The following is a 22802-nucleotide window of genomic DNA, read 5'->3' as shown; positions in this document are numbered from 1 at the left end:
TATTCTGACTGGTACTTACCAGTCGGGTGACTGGGCAAACACTTAACCTCTCTGAACCTAAGTTCTCTTGTTTGTAAAGTGGAGTTAATATATTTAACTCACTGAATTTTATTTAGGGCCAAAAAAGGAGACAGAGATCTCCCACAATTCTCAGAAGAGCAGTCCCCAAGAGAACTGGAACTAGATCCAAATCAACCTTCAGGAACCCTCAGCAGGATTTCGTGGATCTTCACTAGTACCTGCCATTAATTTGAGTCGGCCACCTTCCCCAAGACTGTTTCACTGTCCACTAGTACTTCCTGTCATTAACTACCAATTCTTTCTCTCTACCATCAGTATTTTCCCTTTACTACATATTTCTTGATTTCTCATCACTTCTGCCTGCCATGAACTACCATGGCCCTACCTAATGGTCTAGACCAGGAATTGTCAAACTTCAGCCTGTGGGCCAAATAGGGCCTGCCATCCGCTTTTGTAAATAAAGCTTTATTGGAACACAGTTATGCTCATTCACTTACTGTTGTCTGTGGCCTCTTTTGGCTACAATGGCAGAGTTGAATAGTTGCAACAGAAACTGTGTGGTCCACAAAACCTGTTTGGCTCTTTGCAGTTTCCTGATCCCTGGTCTAGACTCTCCCTCATGGCTCTTGTCTCTAGGCATTTATTTAGCTTCTGTTCTCACTGACATATTCTTGAAGTATTTCCCTGTTCAAGTTCCTAGAAGAAGGAGAACCAAAATCTTCCAAAATCCTCATTCCTTAACGTGAAATGAAATGAAAGGACATTCTCATTTCACGCCAGGCAGATTCATAGTGTCTTGGCCAGCCGTGGAGAGGCTGCATGTTTGTGTGGCATGTTCTCTCCCAGCCTCATCAATTAGCTGTGGCTGAGGAAATGTAGACAATATGAAGTCAGTAAAACAGAGCTGCCTTGGAGAAGCTAGGGCATAGTGGGTACTATGATTGACGTGTCTAGTACAACTGCAAATTAAATTAAATGAGCTAATATATGTAAAATATATGGCAATGTGATTTGAGCCATATATTTATAAAGTGTCAAAAGTACTTGCCAATTAAGATCAATCTGAAATGAAATACAGTACCCCCGAAATTAATAATATAAATCAGTGACAAAATATGTAACACAAAAATTTGGTTCACACACTATTATAGTTCTTTTGCATAATAGGACATATAGTATTATGTTATTATAGCTACACAACATAAAATACCATTAACATTTCCCAGGAGATAAAAAGTTGGTGAAGAAAGTTTAAATGAGCTGTGAAATTAGGATTGGATGAGTATTGACTCTATTTAGATGCTAATGATCCTTCTTTCTTATTTGGAAAAAACCCCAACAATTTATCCATTATGAATTATGTACCTTCTCAAGGATAAGTTTCTATAAACACAGAGTTCTGCAATAACCAGCACTTTTAATAGATTCTTCTTCCATGCTTTTCCAACTTAAACTGCATCTGCCTTGGGTGACTACATCTTGGCTCCCTTCTACACTATAGAGTATGGTTCCAGTTCAGATCTGTATGGAGGAGAAAACCATGACAGTTTTGAAACAGTCCTCTGAATCCTTCTAGCAATGTAAAAGGTGTGGTACTCAGAGTACACTTACAGAGAACTCTGACAGCATTTTCAATAAGGAAACTTAAAAAAGAAAAATTTCCCAGGGCCGGGTGGGGGCATAGTGGTTAAGTTCACATGCTCCACTTTGGTGGCCCAGATCCAAGGTGCAGACCTACACACTCTCATCAAGCCATGCTGTGGTGGCGTCCCACATACAAAATAGATGAAGACTGACACAGAGGTTAGCTCAGGGCCAATCTTCCTTACCGAGGGGAAAAAAAAATCTCCCATTGAAAAACAAACACAAAAAATCATGGGAAATAAACTTTTGGAAGAATGCCTACACCTTCCAGCCTGGAAAAATTGATAACACACACACACAAATAGCTTCCAAAATAACTTTTATTACTATATAAAAACAAGTCAAGAAAAAATAGATGCATTTTTTTCCTACAAAATTATAAAATATTCAGGCTATTTAATATTTTTCCATAAATGTGCTGAGATAAAAAGATAAATTTAAACAAAGAAATCTTTTCCACTTAAACTTTTCAGGTACTTTGTAGGAAACAAAGTTTCTTCTATACTTTCTATAGTTTTCCTTCTTCTATACTTTCTTATGTTTAGCTCTAAGACATAGCTGTTAAAGCTTTCTGTTGTACTTATCTAAAAAAGGACATGTCAAGATAAAAATTCTATCATATGGCATTAAAGTTAACATAAAGCTTTACTCCTTCCTTTGCTCTCTTAGATTTGGCAGCTGTGGTCAGCTGGTTTTGCACTAGAATTTCCAACTCAGCAGGGAAAAGAGCCTAATTGAAAACAAGACATCCTCTTTATTTTGTCCTTTGGAGAACAGAAACCACTTGTCAGTATTCCTTAAAAAGTGCATTGGCCTCCTCTGTCATTTGACTGTAAGGTCTTACATGCTATTTCTAATCAACAGCTTAGAGGAAACCACACAAGGAAAGGAAAGTACTTTGGGAAATGGATTCAGTCTGACACAGGAGCACAGGAAGCTATACACTTTTGATAATATTAATGCAAAAGTATATTCATTTGAGTTTCTCAATAAGCCCTTTGAGAGAAAAGGCTTTAGTGTTGATTTAGATGAGTGTTAAAATAAAGCTATTTTTTCTGAAATTAGATTATGGGGTAAGCCAAGCCAGACTATCTCTGCAGAAGATATAAGCTATAATTATTTGGGGAGATTTCAATCTTGGTTTTGGAATTGATACCTAAGGCTTTCTTCCCCCCCTATTCTTTTTGTGGGCTTTTTAATGAGATATTTTTTGGGGAGAAGCTTTCTGTAGAAAATACCAGCTTTTGAAAGATAAAGGTACAATTATCATTATAATAAAAAGCCCATTAAAAGACTCTCAAACAGAAAGGTTTTCTAGATATTTTTACTATGCATTGTTTTCATAAAGGCTGAGAAAGAAAGAAGAGAAGTTCCTATAATACCTGTAAGATTACCCTCATATTAGCCCACAGGAGAGAGGAAATAAAGGGCTGAGAGGAGGGGTGCTTGAGTACTTTGCAATGGAGCAGATTATTTGAGTGCCAAATCCATAATTCTTTTCACTGATAACCTCTTTCTTGGCCTATAGAAAATGGAATGGCAGCTTCGATTCTTGGGGCTGTCACTAACCTCTCCCCCCAAAAGACTAGAATTTTGTGCACCTTTATGTAATGAAACATCCATTTATCAAAAGATGTTTATGAGTGACAATGCAATTACTCCTTCCACCTAGCACCAAAACTGCAGCATGCTCTACTCAGATTGAATTTCATTGTGCCCACTATGTGCCAGGCATTGGGTTGGGCGCTGGGGATCCTTCTGACACCATCACCAACTTCAGAAACAGAATTAATTAAACAAGAAAAAAACTTGCAGGGAGCGAATCTTGAATGGTTATCTGTGAAGCTTAAAGAATGTGATGGAGTGTAGCTTATATCCAGTCTATGGCAGCAATTATTAGTTACCTAAAAGGAAATCCATTAAGCACCAAAAATGTTAAAGGTATCTGGTATAAACTGTAATGTTTTATCCACATTAAAATGCTCCAGTTTAAAATTGCAGGGAAACCAAAAAACAATACCAAAATGAGAAAGCATCATTTCAGCATAAGCACTACTTTAGGTTTTAAGTCAGCCCAGAGCTTAGACAGAGAGCTCTATGCACAAACGTGTCACTTCTGAGTCTCAATTCACTACTGAGAACCCAAGATATCCACTAAAATTCCAACAAAATTAGGAAGGACCCCAGCTGTTACCCCGGGGAAGAGCAACCATGACGTAAGTCTCTCCAATCTTCAAACCCAAAGCTAATCAGCAGCTAAGATCCTCAAGAACAAAAATTGCAACTGATTAATCTTGAAAGCTATAGATGTTCTTGCCTGAACCTTTCTTTGTCACCAAGACAGAATTTTAAGATCCAAGGGGCATCACAGTAGGCCATGGCTAGTTGGCAGTGGCAGGGTACCCACGATCTATTTCCAGGCATGGGTGGGCCCTTTTCCTTGGTTATTTGGGAAATCTGCCTTGAAAAGGAGAGCCAGAAGGTAAACTTTAACAACTCCACTGCACTCCAGCAATTGAGATTTATCCAGGGGTGCATCAAAGTAGGTGCAAATTAGCATAAAACAAAAAAAAATTGCATAGTGAAGTGGTTGGGATCGCAGACTGAGGAACCAGGCTGCCAGGTTTTGAATTTCAGTTCCACCACTCATGAGCTTGGGGCAAGCTACTAACCTCTTCCAGATGGAGATCTCTCATCTGTAAAATGGAGATAATAATAGTACCTACTTCATAAGGTTTATCTGGGGATTGAACGAGCTAATATTTATAAAGTGCTTAGAATAGTGTCTTGGACATAGTAAGTGCCATGTAAGTACTTTTTAAAATAAAAACAGAAACTTGGGGGGAAAATGCTCCTTGAGGTTTACAGAGCAGTTTATTGCTGTTTAAGCATTCAGGCATATTCTCATTCTCATTAGGTTGGGAATCTGGATCATAAAGTACACTAAACTCTGGGGAAGGCTTGGGACTAAGTTGAGTTTTGGAAAACTTCCAGGTCTAACTAGAGAATATCTCTTCAGGTACCTACAGACCAGTCCCTGCTCCAAAATACACTAATATAAACCCTGGTCTCCAGGGCCAGTCTGAGCCCAAACCAGCTGGGGAGGGAGCAGAGGGCAGGAGCAGGGAGAAGAGAACCAGTTATTTTCCTAAAACTTTTTCTGTTGTCTACTCATGATATCTGTGTAGCATAAACCCTGTCCCAGATATTCAAGATCTGATTCTAAAACTTTAGAACTGATTCCACCTACTCCTGAAATCACTGGGATCCCAGAATTAACAGGAAATGACTGCGTGATAAGAGCCCAGGGATGCTGGCAGTCTATCAAATCTACTAACCAATAGACACATTTTGAGCATCTATTCTATGCAAGGCTCTGTGCTAAACGCCTTGGTCCTCAACAAGGAAGTGGTAACATAACCACAGTTTATTTCTGCTGTTATTTATATTGATCATCTCCTTTCCAATTCAGGTAAGCTCACAGGCTTCAATCAATACAGACTCTCAAGAAATCCTACTTTATGATTAAAATAAATATTGACTCTTTGGAGCTCAATCATCTTATGGCTAAATAGGAAAAGCTAAACTGTAGAGCTAGTTTTTAAAAGCAAAGTTATATGGTTACACCTCTACAACATTTTACATGGTGGATCTCTGTCCAGCCTCATCAAGGGTGAAGTTTCTCTTCCTGGCTGAGCCTTCGTTGTTTAACTCTGAATCTGATTTGTCCACGTTGCCAACGTTTATTGCCATGGAGCCTTCCAATCCCTCTGTAGTACCTCCCTTTGGCTGAAGAAGGATAGAATTTGGTTCATTAGGACGTTTCCATTGTGGCCTGGTGACTATCCAAAAAATGAGAGCCCCAAACAGCAGAATCAGAAGGCCAAGGGTGTTTGTGAAAACACCTTCTGGTGGGAATGAATGGTATGCAGGATCTTTCCTACAAAAAAAAGAAAGAGCGTGTTCAGTTACAAATAGGGTGATACAGCAACATGCAAACAGTCTTGAATTCATCTGCTCAAAAGGCATACTGGTACAGCTTCAATGTAAATTCCCTTAAAGCTTGATCTTAAGAAGAAATTTAAGTTATCCTATAATTCACTCAATGGAATAGTATGAAATTGTTAAATTCATAAGTATGAAAATAATATAGCATCTGAAACACCTGTATCACTTAAAAATTTTAAAAAGGATGATACAGAAGTAGATGTAAACTATAATTACAATAAACATGTACATCAAAAAGATTAAAAAGGCATGCATAAATTCAATAGTTATTTTGTAAGAGTGGTACAATTTGTTGGACATTTTGGTCCTTCTTCTAAGCTTTTAGTAATATTTTGTTATATATAATAAAATAAATTTTTAAAAAATGTTTTAAAAACTTTCTATTTTTAACATTAAAAAAATTGTTACATTTATATTACATTTTCTCAACAAACAGGTATTTAACATTTTATAGCTTAAGTATTACAGTTAGGAAAACTGCAACTTACAGGGCAAAAATCAGTTTCTCGGTCACTCCCGTGAGTGCTGTTGCAATCACTGTTCCAAAGATGAGAAGGCCAGAGTAAACGTGAATGGGCATGACAAGTGCTCGGAGAGAAAGTGGAGCCCAAGGAAGCAGAAAGATGAAAAAACCTAGGAGAAGCTAAACATCAAAAAGTGCAAAGGTTATCATTTAATTTTAAGTTTTAGCTAACTTTGAAATTATTATTATAAAAACAATATGTGCAAAATGAGAAAACTTTTCACGTAGAAACAAAGGCAGAAAGCGAAAAGTAAATTTCCCCACTCCAGTTCCACCACTCAAAGGTAACACCATTATCACTCTCTCCAATGTCCTTCCGGAAAATTTCTATGCCTATACAAGCACGTGTGTGGGTGTGTGTGTTGTGTGTGTGTATAGAGAGAGAGAATTTTTTAAAGTATAAATGGGATCTTACTATCCACATTTGTTAGGTATCTTGCTTTTTGCCCTTAGTATATCTTGGAGATCTTTTCTTATCAACACGTTTTTCTAGTTTATTCATTTTAATGGCTAACGTTCTATTTTAAAGATGTAACATATTTATGCACTTCTCTATTTATGGACGTTTCTTGTTTCCAGTTTTTTGCTATCACTAACAAGGCTACAGTGAACATTCTAGTACTTGTTTGTTTTCATCAGTTTCCTGAAGGATTCCAGGTAAAAAGGGAAGTAAAAGGTTTTTAAGTCACTACAACCAAATACAATAGGACACATTAAGTCAGGGCAACCTAAAAAACTATGCGGAAAGACGTTGATAATTTTGTTTTGTAAGGAAGAGATGAGTTCTGCAGAAAAGTAATCTCCATTCCCTCGATAATTAAATTCCTAGTGGGATACTTCTCTGCAGAGAAGCCAGTGAGATTCCCATGTAAACTGAAATCTGTTAACACTTTCACTTTTGTTTTGTTGCCCCACACTCCCTGCCTGTTAAGTATCCTCTTCTCCTCGAGAAAATAAAGATGACTTGGTGGCCACTGAGTTACCAAGTTTTTCAGGGACCTATTTAGGATCTACCACCCTAACAAAACAGCTATGAGAAGAGAGGAGAATGGGAGAAAACACGAACATCACTGTTCATCTTTCCTGATTGAGATCTAAGGACTAATCAGGGATGGGATGCCAGAAGGATAAAGGCAGAAGGGGTCTGAGGCCCTAAAATACATTTAGAATCACCTTACAGGCAATGGCAATGAATGGAAAGTAACCAGAAATGCATTTGATAGGCTGGCTTACATTTTATTGTCTACTTAATACCACAAATGCCTGGATATACTAGAAATGGTTCAGAGGGTTCCCCCCTGGTGGTTCAGAATGTTCCTAATTCTCCTTCTGTGAACTCTGGTGATTCTATTAATATCCAAGGGCAAGCTTCCTGATGTACAGGTTGTGCTTTCTATGTGAAAATGTGGCTCCAGTTAGTGACTGTCAAGGATTTTGCACAAATATATTTCTGTGAGCAAATCACCATATCTTGTCTGTGACTTGCTCACAAAAACCTACATTTTGCATATTCCTGTTCTCCTGCCTCTTTTCATTCCTGAGATTCTTACTGTTTCCTCTCATTTCTTTCAGGATTTATCATGTGTGTCTCTTGTAATCCTGTAGAGCTCAATGATCTAAGCAGATGGGATGTCAGAAATTTGTTTATGGGACCCCAAGCCATTAAATCTCGCTTTCACCATTAAAAAAATTTTTTATCAACAAAAAAAATTACTTTTAAAAGGAAAGGATAAAAATTGTAGAATGCTTAACTTTGATTGAAAGTATTCCAAATTATGCCAATTTATAATTTATAAAGACTTATAATTTATAATAATTATTCTTTATTTCCTTTTAGCCATTTTAGCCTTACCATCTTACAAGTGAATATGGTAACTTAAAACTTAGTGGACTGAAAGTTACAAAATCCCTTTGTCCCTTTAAATCGGTGGTTCTTAAAGTGTAGTTCACAGAAGACCTGCATCAGAAACACGTAAGGTGTTTAAAGATATCCCTGGGCCACATCCAGATCTGCTAAATCAGAATTTCTGGAAGGAGGGCTCAGGAATCTGCATTTTAACAGAATGCCTGGCGATTCTTATGCCTGTTGAAGTTTGAAGACCACTGCTTTTGATTCACTCAAATTAGTTCAGAATAGGGTTAACTGCAGTCTGGAAAACCCCTAAAAGTCAAGACAGTGGAATCTCCCAATACCCTCAGTCTACAGTCACTTATTAAGTGCCAACTATGTGCAAATAAAGTGCTCCAGTGTTTAGGAACCATCATCTACAGATGGCTGTTCTTCATCCCAATGGAGTTCCTACGAGAGCTAAAGAAAAATAAAATCTCATAAAAAGTTATTTAGATATGAAAGTGAAAATGTAGTTTGTTGTTAGTGCTTTCAAGTCAGTTCTGATTCCTAGCAACCCTGTGCACAGCAGAGCAAACTCTGCCCAATCTTTTTGCGCCGTCCTCTCGCCTTCCAGCTCTGTATCAGACAACATTCCGCTGCTATTCATAGGGTTTTCAAGGCCAATTTTCCACAACTCGGTGGCTACGTCCTTCTTCCTAGTCTATCTCAGTCTAGAAGCTCTGCTGAAAACATGTAGTATGATCTAATTATGCTTAAAAATGAAATATATATATTAAATTATATATATAAATTAAATATGCATATATATTCAAAGGCATAATAAAAGCCTAAAGGAAATAAACCAAAATAGAATGATATCTCTAGATTATGGCTTGATCAGTGATTTTTATTTTTTCTTTATATTTTCTGTATTTTATAAATTTTTAAATTAATGTACATTACATTTATAATTAAAAATAGACAATGAAAGTTTACTTTTAAAGTTTCTGTCTTTAAATAACTGGGCTTTTCTCAGTTAATTATTACTGTCCTTTAAAGATACAAGTGTATTTTACTATGCCAGTTTTATCTCACTTTATGAAACAAATGAGTTTTTAAAAAAAAGATATGTGTAAACCTTTAGACATAACAAAAGCTTTTATTTGCAAAGGTCATTAATGAAACCAGGAAACATCTACCTAGCTAGCCTTTGTATAAGGTATAATTAGCTTGTTTTTTTGGCCAGGAAGATTGGCCCTGTGCTAACATCTGTTGCCAATCTTCCTCTTTTTTGCTTGAGGAAGACTGTCCACAAGCTAACATCTGTGTCAGTCGTCCTCAATTTTTTGTATGTGGGATGCTGCCACAGCATGGCTTGATGAGTGGTGTGTAGGTTTGCACCCAGGATCCGAACCCGCAAACCTCAGGCGGCAAAAGCGGAGCACATGAACAATCACTGTGCCACTGGGTGGGCCCCTGATTTGCTTTTTTTTAAGTGTAGAGGTAGATTTAATGAGCCATCAAATGATTTACAGATTATTATTTGGAGGCTCCTCCCAGTTCCTCTTCATCTTTCTTCTATTTTCTATACACACTCACTCATTCCTTCGTTTAAAGCACAGATTGCTGGGCCCCATGTGCAGAGTTTCTGATTCAGTAGGTCTGGGGGGGAACCTGAGAAGCTGTATCTCTAATTTCCCTTGTGATGCTAATGCTGCTATTCTAGGGACCACACTTTAAGGAGCTCTGTCTTAGGTCATTTCCAAGTTGCATTCTTCAACCATAACAGCGCTTTTCTTCTGGGGTAAAAAAAAATCTAATCAGCACCAACTAGAATATGTCCATAGTTTTTTCCTAAAGAGGGATGACAGACATTCAAATTGAGTACTAAGTCTCCTGTCAATATCCTACATCTCTTTGCTGCATTGTCTTTCATCACGTCCACCTGGCAATACCCCAACCCTGGCTCAGCCATCTTCAGGACTACCCCTGGTCTGCTAGGTACCACTGAAGTAAATCACACACTCAAGGAAACTAGCATCACTATAAATTCATCACAGTTATGAGCACTTCCACATTGCTCAACAATCCTTCTATTGTCTGATTTATCAACTGGTCCTGTGTGCTCCCCCATCCTCAAACTTCTGACTCTCCCATGTACCTCTTGACTACTGGCAGATGATCTTAGCACCACCTCATGCAAAAAACAGAGGCAACTTCAGAGAAGAGCCAACACACCAAAAAATCATCCCAAGCCAACACTTCCTTCCTTTCTTCAATTACAATGGAGTTGGAGTCCTCCAATTTTCTAGCTGTTCTCTGCAACCTGTTTCTAAAGACCTAGCTATAGATTACTGCAACCTCTCCTTCTCTACTGGTGCTATCCTGTGAGCATTTTAAACATGCCCAAGATTCTATCAATGAAAAGAAGTTAAAACAAACAACAGAAAGTACCCAAACACCTGCCTTGCCTCCCATCTTTGTCCAGTTACCATCTTCTTTCTCTCTTCCCCATCCTACCCAAACCTCTTGGCTCAGTTGTCTATTTTCTCACCTTCCACTCCCTCTTCAATTCAATGAAATCTGGCTTCTGTCCTCCAAGGAAACTGCTCTCCGCAGTCACCAGTGACTTCCAGGTCACTAAATCCAATGCACAGTTTCTAGAGCTTATTTTCCTTGACTTCTCAGTAGCAGCTGACACTCCTCAAACCCCCTCCTCTCTAATGTTCCCTTTCTCCTCCACCCACTTGCTCGAGCCTGCAAGTGGCTCTCTCTCATCTCTTATATCACTGACTTTTCAAATCCCATTAATTCTACCTCCTAAATGTCTTTAGAAACTATCCACTTTGCTCACTGCTACTGCTACTCCTCCAGGCCACCATCATTTCTCATCTGCATCTCTGTAAACACCTTCAAGCTAGTCTCCCTATATTTACTTCTGTCCAGCCTCCAATTCATTTTCCATACCACTCTCTGGGTATCCTGTCCTCCTTTCTGTTCCTCAAATAAAGGAAACTTTCACCCACATATTATTCCATCCACCTAGAATACTCTCTCCCCTTTCACCATTAAGCTCATGACTTCAGGTTTTTGTCTGACCTCCTTTATCCCCTCCATCATATGAAAGCTCTCCCATAACACTCCATGCCCACCCACCATCAAATACTCAATGACCTGTCTCCCGCTGTGAGCTTCATGAGGGCAGAGAGCATGCCTCTTTGGGCCCATGCTTGTCTTGTGGAACAATGTATTCCCCACAGCCTAGCAAGGAATCTGACACATAATAAGTATTTAACTCTGTTGAATAAATGGATAGATTCACGAACAAAATTTCACTGACATAAAATGCATGTTCTCAACCATGAAGGTGCCTATGATCTATAGTAGAAATGAAAAATGCCATCTTCAGGTCATAAAAGAGACTACCACAAGATGTACACTCCTAGTAACAACAGCTGGTTTGTGTCATTCCAGTATCCTAAGGCCTAGGCTGAGCCTTTCCATATAATATTTGGCTTTGATTCTTATGATGTTGTGAAGAGTGCATCAAAAGCCTTAATTTATAGGTGAGCAAACTAAGTCCAGAAAAGTTCAGTAACTTGTCCAAGGTCACCAGCTACAAACAGATGAACCCAATTCAAACTGAGGTCACCCTGATTGCAAGTCCTGTGTTCTTAAATGCTGCCTACTCCCTGGATCTGAGCAAGGAAGAGAAGCCAGTGGCCAAATTTTCTCCTGCCAAACAAAAGTCATGAAGTTGTGAAACGACATTTCTGAGAAGCCTACTTAGCACACAAATAAAACATAAGAATATAAGAATTTGGTTATTTCAGAGAGCAAAAGAGAATCTTGAGACAATTAAAAATGTTTTTAATTCATCCAAGTTCAATATTAGAAAATCTATAGATCTAATTAACTATATTAACAGATTAAAGAAGGAAAAACATATTCATCTCAACAGACACAGAAAAAGTATTCAATAAAACTGTACATCCATTCATGATTTTAAAAGAAAAACAAAACGTTCTCACAAACTGGAATAGGAAGAAATGTGAAACATTTGTACTTGATAGTAAAATATTCGCAGCATTCTCTTTAAAATAAGAACAAACCAAGGATTCCTACCTCTACTTCGACTCCGTACTTTGTAAATACTTCTAAACACGTCTATATACTTCAATACTTGAATACTCTTCAATTCTATACTGCACTGGCTAGGATGCAGCGGAAAAGATACATGACAAAATTGGCATTGCAGTTAAGTGTCAAGGTGAGGTTTAATTCAATGAATGATGCTGGGGAAACAGTTTATCCAGATGGAAAAAAATGAACCTGGACCACAACATCACATCATACACTAAAGTTAATTCCAGATGAATTAACTACTTAAATATCAAAGACAAAAACTTTAATACTCTTAATAGAAAACATAAGAGAAACTAAGATTTTCATTAACATTACTCTAATGTAACCTCCTGGCCGTTCACAGGCTTTTTCCTTAGGACAATTGTTGTCCAACATTAGTGGCATCTGAATCACCTGAGGGGCCTGGGAAAGCACATATTGCTGGGACCCAACCCCCAGAGGTTCTGATCCAGCAGGTCTAAAATAGAACCTGAGAGGCCGGTTTGTTTTGACCCCAGGAAGGGAAGGGTTTCATAAATAAGTCACCAAAACAAAACAAAAAATAACACCTTAAAGGAAAAGATGATTAATTTGTTATATTAAAATTGAGAATTCCTATTTATCAAAAAATAGTAACAAACGTGAGAAAATACAAGCCTCAAACTGGAAGATAGACGCAACACATATAAATGAAAAGGAATCTGACACAGAACTCCCACAAATCTTTAAGGAAAAGAAAAACTCATTTCTTAAATGGACGAAAGACAGAAACAGATATTTCTTGGAAAGGAAATGTGAGTAATCAGTGAAACAAACATTAAAACAAGAAGAAGACATCAGTTTAGACCCTCTGTTTGGCAATAATTAAAAAGTTTGAAGAGGATGCATGTTGGCAAGGATGCGGCATATGGGAACTCATATGCTGCTGGCAGGAACATAATTGGGGTCAACCACTTTGGAAAACAATTTGGCATTAGTTTTTTAGGCTGAGCATCTAATTCCACTCCCAAGTATAAGCCCAGAGAAACCTATGAGGACAAGGAGATGTGTTATGAAGGTTCAATGCAGCATTGTTCATAACAAAACAATTGAAAATAGCCCAAACATCTAATAGCAGGAGAACAAATAAATAAACTTGTGGTATATTTAGACAATGGAATACAAAAGTAAAAATGAATGAACTGCAGCTAGAGGAATCAATATAGTTGAATCAGTAGAAGGAAAAAAAAAGGTGCAATAGAATTTGTAAAAGTTGCAATAGAATACATATATTATGAGATTGTTTTTTAAAAAGTGAAAAAGCAAAACTAAACAATATATTGTCTGGAGATTCACCGTATATGGTAAAATTATAAAGAAAAACAGGAATGAGAAAAAAACTTTCAGAGAATGGTTGCCTCTATGGGTTGGGATAGGTACAACTGTGGGATCAAGGTGGGGGTAGGTAGGCGTTCTGTTTCCTAAATTAGGTTGATGGTGGAATCATAGGAGTTAATCTCATTATGATTCATAACTTCTATATACATATTTTATTTTTTTAAAATGCCCCAGAGGCTCGATCTTACAAGTAGGAAAGAATTCTACACTTGAAATGCTTTATGATCCACGGATGAACATGAGGAAGGGGGAAGAACTTTCAGTGTTTTTTGGTTCTGTTGTTTTGTTGCTTGCTTCCCTCCTTCCCTCCTTCTTTTATTTACTGAAACAAGCTGAACACTGGCTTCATTTGGCAGGTAAATCTTGGTTTTACACACAGTGGCTAAACCAAACACCAACAGTGTTAAGGTGAGAAGATCTGATCTTAACAATCTCTCCCACACTCTTCATACTCTGGTAGGTTTGTTTCTTGAGCTGGACGTGAGGGGAGTGCAAACTGACCTGACAAACTGGGATGAATGGTCTGCACGCAACTATACTTTGTGATTGAAGTGCACACCAGCTGTGGCTGCACAAGGGAGTGGCAAGCAGGGAGTGCTCCGAGAGAGAGGGAGAACTTCCTGTTCTCCAACCATGAGAGGCAGCTCCAAGAACCTCCACTTACAGAGAATTCGGCCTGATGCAGAAATAGAAACCGCTTCCCCTTTTTACTTTTAACTTAAGAAATCTGACAGAAGTACATCTCTGTCAAAGTGTATTTTTGTGGCTCATGAATTTTTGCAACTAAGAGTATGGAGGCAGGAATCTTTTTAACTCATAATAAGGAAGGAGCTTAGCTCCTATCAAAAGTGAGGAAAACGAGCTTAGCATTTTTTCCTTCCAGTGGGAAACAAAAAGTTCTTTCATTTAATTTCTTCTTGAGCACACCTGAGTAATCTGTTCTATCACTGCTATGGAGAAGCAATGCAAATCACGTAAAAATGGCTTTTAGGCAACAAAGGAATAAAGCTGGAATGCAGTCATCTTTCCCAGAATAGGGATGGGAATCTGTTCACCTGGTTCATGAATGTGACAACCAGAAGGCACCAAGTATGACATGAGTATTTACAACCTGTGGTAAGGGGACATCCTTCACTTAGTTTTAAAAATTATGATATTTTATGTAACATGTGACTTGCTTATATTTAAGAGAGCCACATGTTCAAGCAAATCAAACAAGATATACTTTAAAATTTATAACCCCTCAACCAATCCCACTCACTCCCACAATGGTAGAAGTTTGGTATAGTTTCCCATACCTTTCTTTACACATCTACACACATACTCTTTTTTTCCTTTCTTTCTTTCTCTTTTTTTCCCCCCAAATGACATTTTACTATGCACATTACTCTTTAGTACTTTTTATACTGAAGAACATATCATGATTTCACTCTTGGTCAGTAGACACAGCAACATTCTTCGTAATCGCTGTATAATATCTGACATGGGTTTACCACAAATTATTCTCTTATTGATGGACATTTAGGGTGCTTCCCATTTCCTGCCTGCACAAACAATGCTGCACTAAAAATTCTTTCTAGAGTCTCTTATGTGAAGTATGGCATTTTATTTCTGCTCTCCTAAAATGTGGGATGGCTAGGTTAAAGGGTAAGCATATTTTAAAAAATCAATAGATATTAACAAACTACTTCCCTAAAATTTGGTAACAGTTCACGTTTCCACCAGCAGCATAAGGGAGGACCCTCTAAATCACGTCCACGCCAGCAACAGACATCACATCTCCTTGTTCTGTCAGTCTTACGGGAGGAAATGGTATTTTATTGTTATTTTAATTTACATTTCCTTAATGTTAGTGAGGTGGGACATTTTATCATATGCTTATTGGTGATTTAATTTTTTCTTCTTTGAACTGCCTGTTGAAACCTTCTATTCATTTTTCTATGAGGTTGCCTTTTTATTATTAAATCTTAGTGATGAGGATTTTTAGGCTGCTTAATTTTAAAATGGCTTATGATGAGGATTTTTAGGCTGCTTAATTTTAAAATGGCTTATGATGAGGATTTTTAGGCTGGTTAGTTTTAAAACTACAGATGAGATTCAGGCTCCAAGGAGTGGAATTTGTTTGCCCCTTTGTTGGGAAACATTTACATTTCTAAGGGAAACCTCTATCTGTGAAGATGCCTCCCTCTCTGTGCCAGGAAGAAGGGGGAATGGTCTTATCTCTAGAAGCTCTTAATGGGGAAGGCAAGAACTTAAGCTGGTTGCTGTCTGGCAATCTCATGTAACTGGTTTAGGGTGGTGGCGTCTAACCTTTCTAACCTTTACTTAATCCGATTTGATTCTTGTCTAAAAGTCATGGGATCACTCAATGACCAGACCCCACCTGCACTGATACCATTTTAACTTTTTTTTCATGTTCTTTCCTTTGTCTTGTAAAGAGATGAATCATATACCTATGCCTTAAATTTAGCCCTAACCCTCAACTCGGGGCAGCAGCAGGAGCTCTGACTGGCCGTGGGTCTTGTCCCCACGCACCAGCTCTGCCTGCCCATGGGTCCTGTCCCCATGCCAGCGAGGGCAGCAGAAGCAGCGGCAGCAGCAGAAGCGGCAGCAGCAGAAGCTCTGACTGCCCATGGGTCCTGTCCCCATGCTGCACTATTCTCTAAATAAAAGAGCACTACTGCCAGATCGTGAGAGTCCAAGAAATCTTTCTTTCGACTCCTTGGCTCACCGAGCCCGCATCATTAGGAGTTGTTTTGTATATGGAACACATCAACCCTTAACACAGGACACGGTTACTCCCTATATTTCTTTGTGCAGTTCTGTTGATTTTGATTATCTTTTGTCACATATAATTTTAAAAATTTTTATGTAGTCAAATATGTCTTTCTTCTCCTTATAGCTTCTGGATTTCTTGTCAACCTTATGGATTCCCCTACCTCAGATTAAACAGATTATATACTTCCTAACTTTATTTTTCTCTTTTCTTTGGCTTTTTTTTTTTTTTTTAAATATTTAGGCCTTTACTCTATCTGGAATCTTTTGGTTTTCTTTTGTGTGATGCACAGTATTTTTGCTTGGTTGGTTTCTTCCAAACAGATAGCCAACTATGATGGTAACATTTATTAAATAAGCATTCTTTCCCCACTAAATTCAAATACCACTGTGTCACAGAATAAGCTCTCATACACACTTGGACTGTTTCTGTCCTCTCTGTTCTTTCCATGAATGTATTTTGTTTATTCCTGTGTTAATAACTTGTTTTGAATAGGGCAAGTCTTCCTTCACTTCTTTTTCAAAATTTTCAAATTTTCAAAATTTTCTTGGTTATCCTAGGATATTTGCTCTTCTGCATAAAGTTTAAGACTCCCATTGGGCTTAAAATTAAAATTATATTAATCATAAATATTAGTTGGAGAGGGAAAGATATTTTTATATTAATTTTCCTCTTTCAGTAACACGGTATCTTTCTAATCATACCATGTTTTCTGTTCTTATAGTATTTTACATATCCTACACATAGATCTTATATTTTCATTGTTTAATTTATTTCCAAGTATTTTGTAGTTTTTTTATCCATATTATAAATAGACTCTACTTTTATTCCAAGTGGTTATTTCTAGTATAGGCAAAATTTATTGAATTATATGTGGCTATTCTATATCCAGCCACGTTTCCAACTCTCTTATTACTTCTAGTCATCTCCTGGGTTTCTAGACATACATTTTATGATCTCTAAACAGAAAAAAAGAGTCACAAAGTCTCTGTTATTTATACAGATGTTTTTCATTATCTCATATATTAGCTAAAACCTCTAAAACAAAGTTGAATGACTATGATAGTAAGCGTCAATGTCTTTATTATTATTTTAATGGAAATGTTTTTAGTATTTCACAGTTTAAGCTGATGTTTGCTGTTGGATCTTGGTAAAGGTGTTTATCATCAGAACTATCACTTTAGATGTGGAAGTATATAGTGCACAATGGGCCACCTTTAAGAAGAGTTTGTTTTCTCCCAGTGTATTGGAATAGTCTAAAGGATCTGTTCCTTGAAGGTTGAAGGTACAAAACAACCTGGACCTCATGCCTTTTTTCAGTCATAGGTTTCAAATGACCTTACAAATTTCTTCTAATGTTATTGGTCTGTTTAGGTTTTCTGATTCTTCTTTGGATCAAATTTGGTAGTTTATATTTGGTATGAAAATAATCCTTTTTTCTTTCTTTAAGATTTTTAAGTATATTACCATATATTAAAATTTAATAACATCTTAATTTTAAAATATTACCTGTGCCTATGATTATATTTCTTTCTCATTCTGAATGCTGTTTTTTCCTCAATCAGGTTTGAAATGGTTTATCTATTTTATTTTAGTTTTCTAAAGAACCAGCTTTGCATTTCATTTATAACTTCTTCTAATTTTTATTTATAGTTGTGGTAGGCTGAATCACGCTCCTCCACCCGCAAGATGTCCATGCCCTGATCCCTGGAAACTTTGAATATGTTATGTTACATAGCAAAAGACACTTTGCATATGTAATTAGGCTTCTAGATCTTATGACTGAGAGATAATCCTGGATTATATGGGCAGCCCAATCTAATCACATGAGCCCTTTTAAAAGCAGAGAACTTTCTCTAGCTGGAGGAAGAAAAGATGAGGAAGAGGTAGGAGAAGTCAGAGAGATTCCAAGCCAGTGAGACGGATTCAATGCACCACTGCTGGCTCTGAGAGGGAGGGGGTGCCATGTGCAAGGAGCAGAGAGAGGACTATATGAGCTAAAGACAACCCTCAGCTGACAACCAGTGAGGAAATGGGGACCTCAGTCTTACAGCCACAAGGAATTGGATTCTCCCAATAACCTGAATTAGCTTGCAAGCTGTCTACCCCAAAGTCTCCCCATAAGAGCCCAGGCTGGCCAACACCTTGATTTTGGCCTTGTGAGACCTAGAGCAGTGAAACCAGTCAAACCAACCTGGATTTCTGATGTACAGAAACCGTGAGGTAATAAATTTGTGTTGTTTTAAGCCACTAAGTTTCTGGTAATTTGTTATGGCAACAAAAGAAAACTAACATAACTGTCCATGAATTTTTTTTTGTCTTTATTTTCCTGGTGTATTTTGCTGTTCTCCTTTAGTTTCTTAAACATATACTTAGTTTATGTATTTTAAGTACCCCCCACAAAAAAAAATATTAAAAGCATTTAAGCCTATATTCCTCTGAGAACCATTTTACCTAAGACCCATAGATTTCAGAATGAATATTCTCTTTTTTTGCTAATTCCTAGCTATTTCTTAATTTTACATGTTAAGATACAGAGCAGAGTGTAAGTTGGTTTTTAGAAAGTCCAGATTAAAAGGCATTTTTGGTATAGAAAGCTTTTTCTTAGCTTTAAAAGCTTTGATGATGATGATGATGATGATTATACAAGAAATGAATGTGTGTTTAGAAGACATAGAAAGAGAAAAGAAAAATAATCACCTAGAATCCAGCCACCTAGAGAGCATTACTGCTAAGGTTCTGGTGGTGTATATCTTTCCAGATGTTCAGAGAACACCCTGGCATATAATTAACTCAGTAAAGGCATTTTATTCAGTCCATCGTAACTACTGTACTCAGAACCACAGAACCTTCTCCCATGGAAGCTACGTAGAGTTTGGGTGCTTTCCGTTCTGTTCCTCAGAGATACGGACCTCTACTAAGGATGCTCTAACACAGGCTGAGTGATCCTGGGGACATCCTGGAAACAACAGAACCGAGTGCTTGTGGGGAGGGCCCAGGACCTAGACAGACCTGGGCCTGAGTTTCAGCTCTGCCATTAGCTGTGTAACCTGTGTGTCCTCAGCATCTGTAAAGGCTATCTCACTTAAAGGACTATGTGAGATAAGTAGAATGCTTCACACTGTGCTCAGGCTCTGGCATTCTGCATTCTCACGCGGCGCAGAGGAAGTGAGGCAAAGCAAGAGGAACAGACGGCTGGAAGCAGAAGAGAGAGCTGAGAAAAGTCTTGGAGAGATGCCAGTAAGCCAAAAAGGTCCTCAAAGCAACCGGCAGCATCTCAACGGCCCCTGTTCTTGCCATCCTACTCTCTGAGGGGAAAGGGTCCACCAGTTGGTGGTGGCAGAGGAAGCTGCTCCCAGATCTGTGGCAGTAGCTGAGAACACTGAGGGAAAATCCACCTTGAGGACAGGAGATCTGAGCTGGCTCAGCCATCCAGTTTGAGATATTCTCCTTTTTCCCTCTTAATCAGGAAGATCATGTTTGATGAAGGGTTTTCTGTGTTTCCCTCCTGACTGACATGGTTCCCTTCCCCAATCCTTTGCTCCAGGCACAGTAAGGCAAACAAATAATTAATAATGTCCATACAGATAGTAACTTTTATTTAATTAAAATTCAAAAAACTTATCACTTCAAACGCCTTTCTTTAAGAAGAAGAAAAACAATAAATTAATGTCTGATAAGAGGTCCTACTTTCAAGAGGTCATACAGTCATATATTTTAAGATACGCGTTGGTGTTTTATGGGTTTCCTCTGGTTTCTTACTTCTCCTATACCCACAGAAAAATAAAGTTCACCATCATGTCCCAATCAGGTAGCTGGATGTATATTATACTAACCAAGGAAGGAAAGTGAATCAACATAGTTGACAAAGATTTGTCAACAAAGTGGTTAACACCAAAAAGACTTTAAAAACTAACCTTTACTCTAGCCACCTAGAACGGCCAAATCCCTATCACACTCTATTAACTTAATGTTTAAGTACAGTGCTCTCAAGAGCGTGTGTTTTTAGTAAGTGAAGAGAAGACAGAGCAAAAATAAACTAACTACTGAGGCTTCAAAATCTAACAAAGTAACAAAGAGATAGAAATTCATCTCTTCACTCATGAAGCTAAATCTAGAAAATAGAAGGGACAGAGAATGTGGGAAAGAAATCTAAAGCTCTTGCCTATGCTAGTTTATTCTGCACACAGAACTTAGAGTCCGAACAATGGGAGTCTAGATGTTACGAGGTGGCAATTTCCCTCCATACATATGTCCATATTTAAAATCTCACATTCAAGTTCACAGACTGTCAGGTCTGCAGTTCCAGTGCCCCCTCAGGGGAAAATATAATGGCAACAAATATAACAAGCACTAGTGGGAATAGGATAAGTTCCAAGAACCTATGAATGCATAGAAAACATCTACAGTATTTCATTGTCTTACTTTTTATATCTTGTTTATAAATATACTGAGACACTGACCTGTAACATGTAGAGTATGACAGCTATCAGTCCAATCCAGCTGTGCAGACTGTACATATTGGGGATATTCCTGGCATTGTGGAAATCAAAAACGGCCACCAGAGAAATTATTGCAAGAACGGCAGCAACAGTGTTTAATCCTGCATGGATGGATTTCATCAGGAACTTGCTGCATTTCCAAGTCCATGGCAGTCTGTATACAATGATGGCTGGGAAGAGACAAAAAGGGACAGAATGTGTGTGTGTGTTTTCAAATCAACACAAGATGAACAGTTTGACACACTGAACACTCCCTTCCATGAAACCTTCTTCTCTTGGCTTTGGCTTCTCCTCTCTTGCCTGCCTCTCAGTGGTTCCTTCTTGGACTCTTTTGCTGGCATCTTCTTTACTCCCGACTTGTGACTGAACCTGGGTGCCCCCCAGGCTCAGTCCTAGGACATTTTCCTCCCTCTGCACTCTCTGTGGGTGATCTCATTCACTCTTTCACCGAAATGCTACCTACATGGCAGAGACTCTAAAACTTATGTCTCCAGCCCAGAACTTTTTTTTTTTTTTTAAAGATTTTATTTTTTTCTTTTTCTCCCCAAAGCCCCCCAGTACACAGTTGTATATTCTTCGTTGTGGGTCCTTCTAGTTGTGGCATGTGGGACGCTGCCTCAGCGTGGTTTGATGAGCAGTGCCATGTCCGCGCCCAGGATTCGAACCAACGAAACACCGGGCCGCCTGCAGCGGAGCGCGCGTACTTAACCACTCGGCCACGGGGCCAGCCCCTAGCCCAGAACTTTCTTCTGAACTCCAGACCCACATAATCCAACAGCTTCTTGACATCTCCTATGGATGCCTCTAAGATATCTCAAACTTAACACATCAAAATTAAATTCTTAATCTTATGATCTGGTTTCTTTGTATAACTGTCTTAGATTGATTTTTTTAAAAAAGGACAGACTAAGGAATAGAAAAATATGCAACAAGATTTAAATAGACAAATAGTACATCCAAGTGGCTTATAAACATAAGAAAGATATCAACCTCATTAGTCAACAGAGCAATGCAAATTAAAACTACATGAGAATATCTCTACCACATATCTAAATGGCTCAATTTGAAAAATACCAATATTGCAGAGGATGTGAACAATTAGAACTCTCATGTTCTGCTGATGGGAGTTTAAATGAGAACAATTTGGAAAATTAGCAGTATCTACTTAAGCTAACCTTATGCATACTTTATAACCCAGCAATTCTACTCCTGTGTATATGCCCAAAAGAAACATGGGCGTGTGTTCACCAAAAGACATGTACTAGAATATTATTAGCAGCACTATTTGTAGTGGCCAAAACCTGGAAACTCCCCAAATGCCTATCATCAATAGAGTGAATAAATAAATTGTGATATATTCATAACATGGACTAACATACAGCAAAGAGAATGGATGATCTATAACTAGAACTTCACCCAACGTTATGCATCAACCTATAACGTCAATCCCAAGAAACCCGACATAAACCAGTATATACGGTATGATGCAATTTATAGGAAGTATGAAAACATGCAAAACTCATCTCTGCAATAAGAAAAGTGAGGATGGTGGTTGCCCTTGTGATGAAGGGGTATAGCTACTTAGAAGGGACGCACACAAAGAATTTCTAGGCTCTTGCTAATATTCTGTCTTTCAATCCGGGTGTTGGTTACATAGGTGTTCACTGAGGGAAGATTCATCAAGCTATACATTTATATGTGCACTTTTCTACATGTAGATTAAACTTCAACAAAAAGATTTTTAAAAAGAGGGTTTTCTTAAGTGTTCTGTTAAAGCAGTAGATTATATGCCCACCTTAACCAGCATCCAATTAATTTTTGTCCTGAAGACGATATCCTACCCCTACCCCACGTCAGGGAAAATTTAGGTTTCTGAAAATGTATGGCAGATTGAAAAGTTTAAAGAATACTTCTTTGGAAGATGCATTCCACTATACTCAGTATCCTGTACACTTCTTAATTCCAGCCAAAAAAAGTGCCTCTTCCTACTAAAGA

The 22802-nt window shown here is 38.0% G+C and overlaps 1 protein-coding gene across 2 annotated transcripts in view; it reads right to left on the bottom strand.

The window, feature by feature from the left end:
* Positions 1 to 1967: 1967 nt before the first annotated feature.
* CYBRD1 (cytochrome b reductase 1) overlaps positions 1968 to 22802 on the bottom strand; it is a 33466-nt gene continuing 12631 nt past the window's right edge. Inside the window, exons 2-4 of one of the 2 annotated variants that reach the window (XM_008527384.2) lie at positions 20769 to 20977; positions 6162 to 6316; positions 1968 to 5605 (exon numbers count right to left, since the gene is read on the bottom strand). In XM_008527384.2, coding sequence (XP_008525606.1) covers positions 5305 to 5605; positions 6162 to 6316; positions 20769 to 20977 — 665 coding nt within the window. In that variant the 3' untranslated portion in view covers positions 1968 to 5304. The remainder of the gene's footprint in view (positions 5606 to 6161; positions 6317 to 20768; positions 20978 to 22802) is intronic. The other variant, XM_070580134.1, reaches the window with a different exon arrangement.

The sequence above is a fragment of the Equus przewalskii genome, chromosome 17 (genome assembly GCF_037783145.1).
Source record: "Equus przewalskii isolate Varuska chromosome 17, EquPr2, whole genome shotgun sequence".
NCBI classification, from domain to species: domain Eukaryota; kingdom Metazoa; phylum Chordata; class Mammalia; order Perissodactyla; family Equidae; genus Equus; species Equus przewalskii.
Note: the sequence above shows the minus strand (reverse complement) of the source record. Positions and strands in the feature narration are given on the sequence as shown.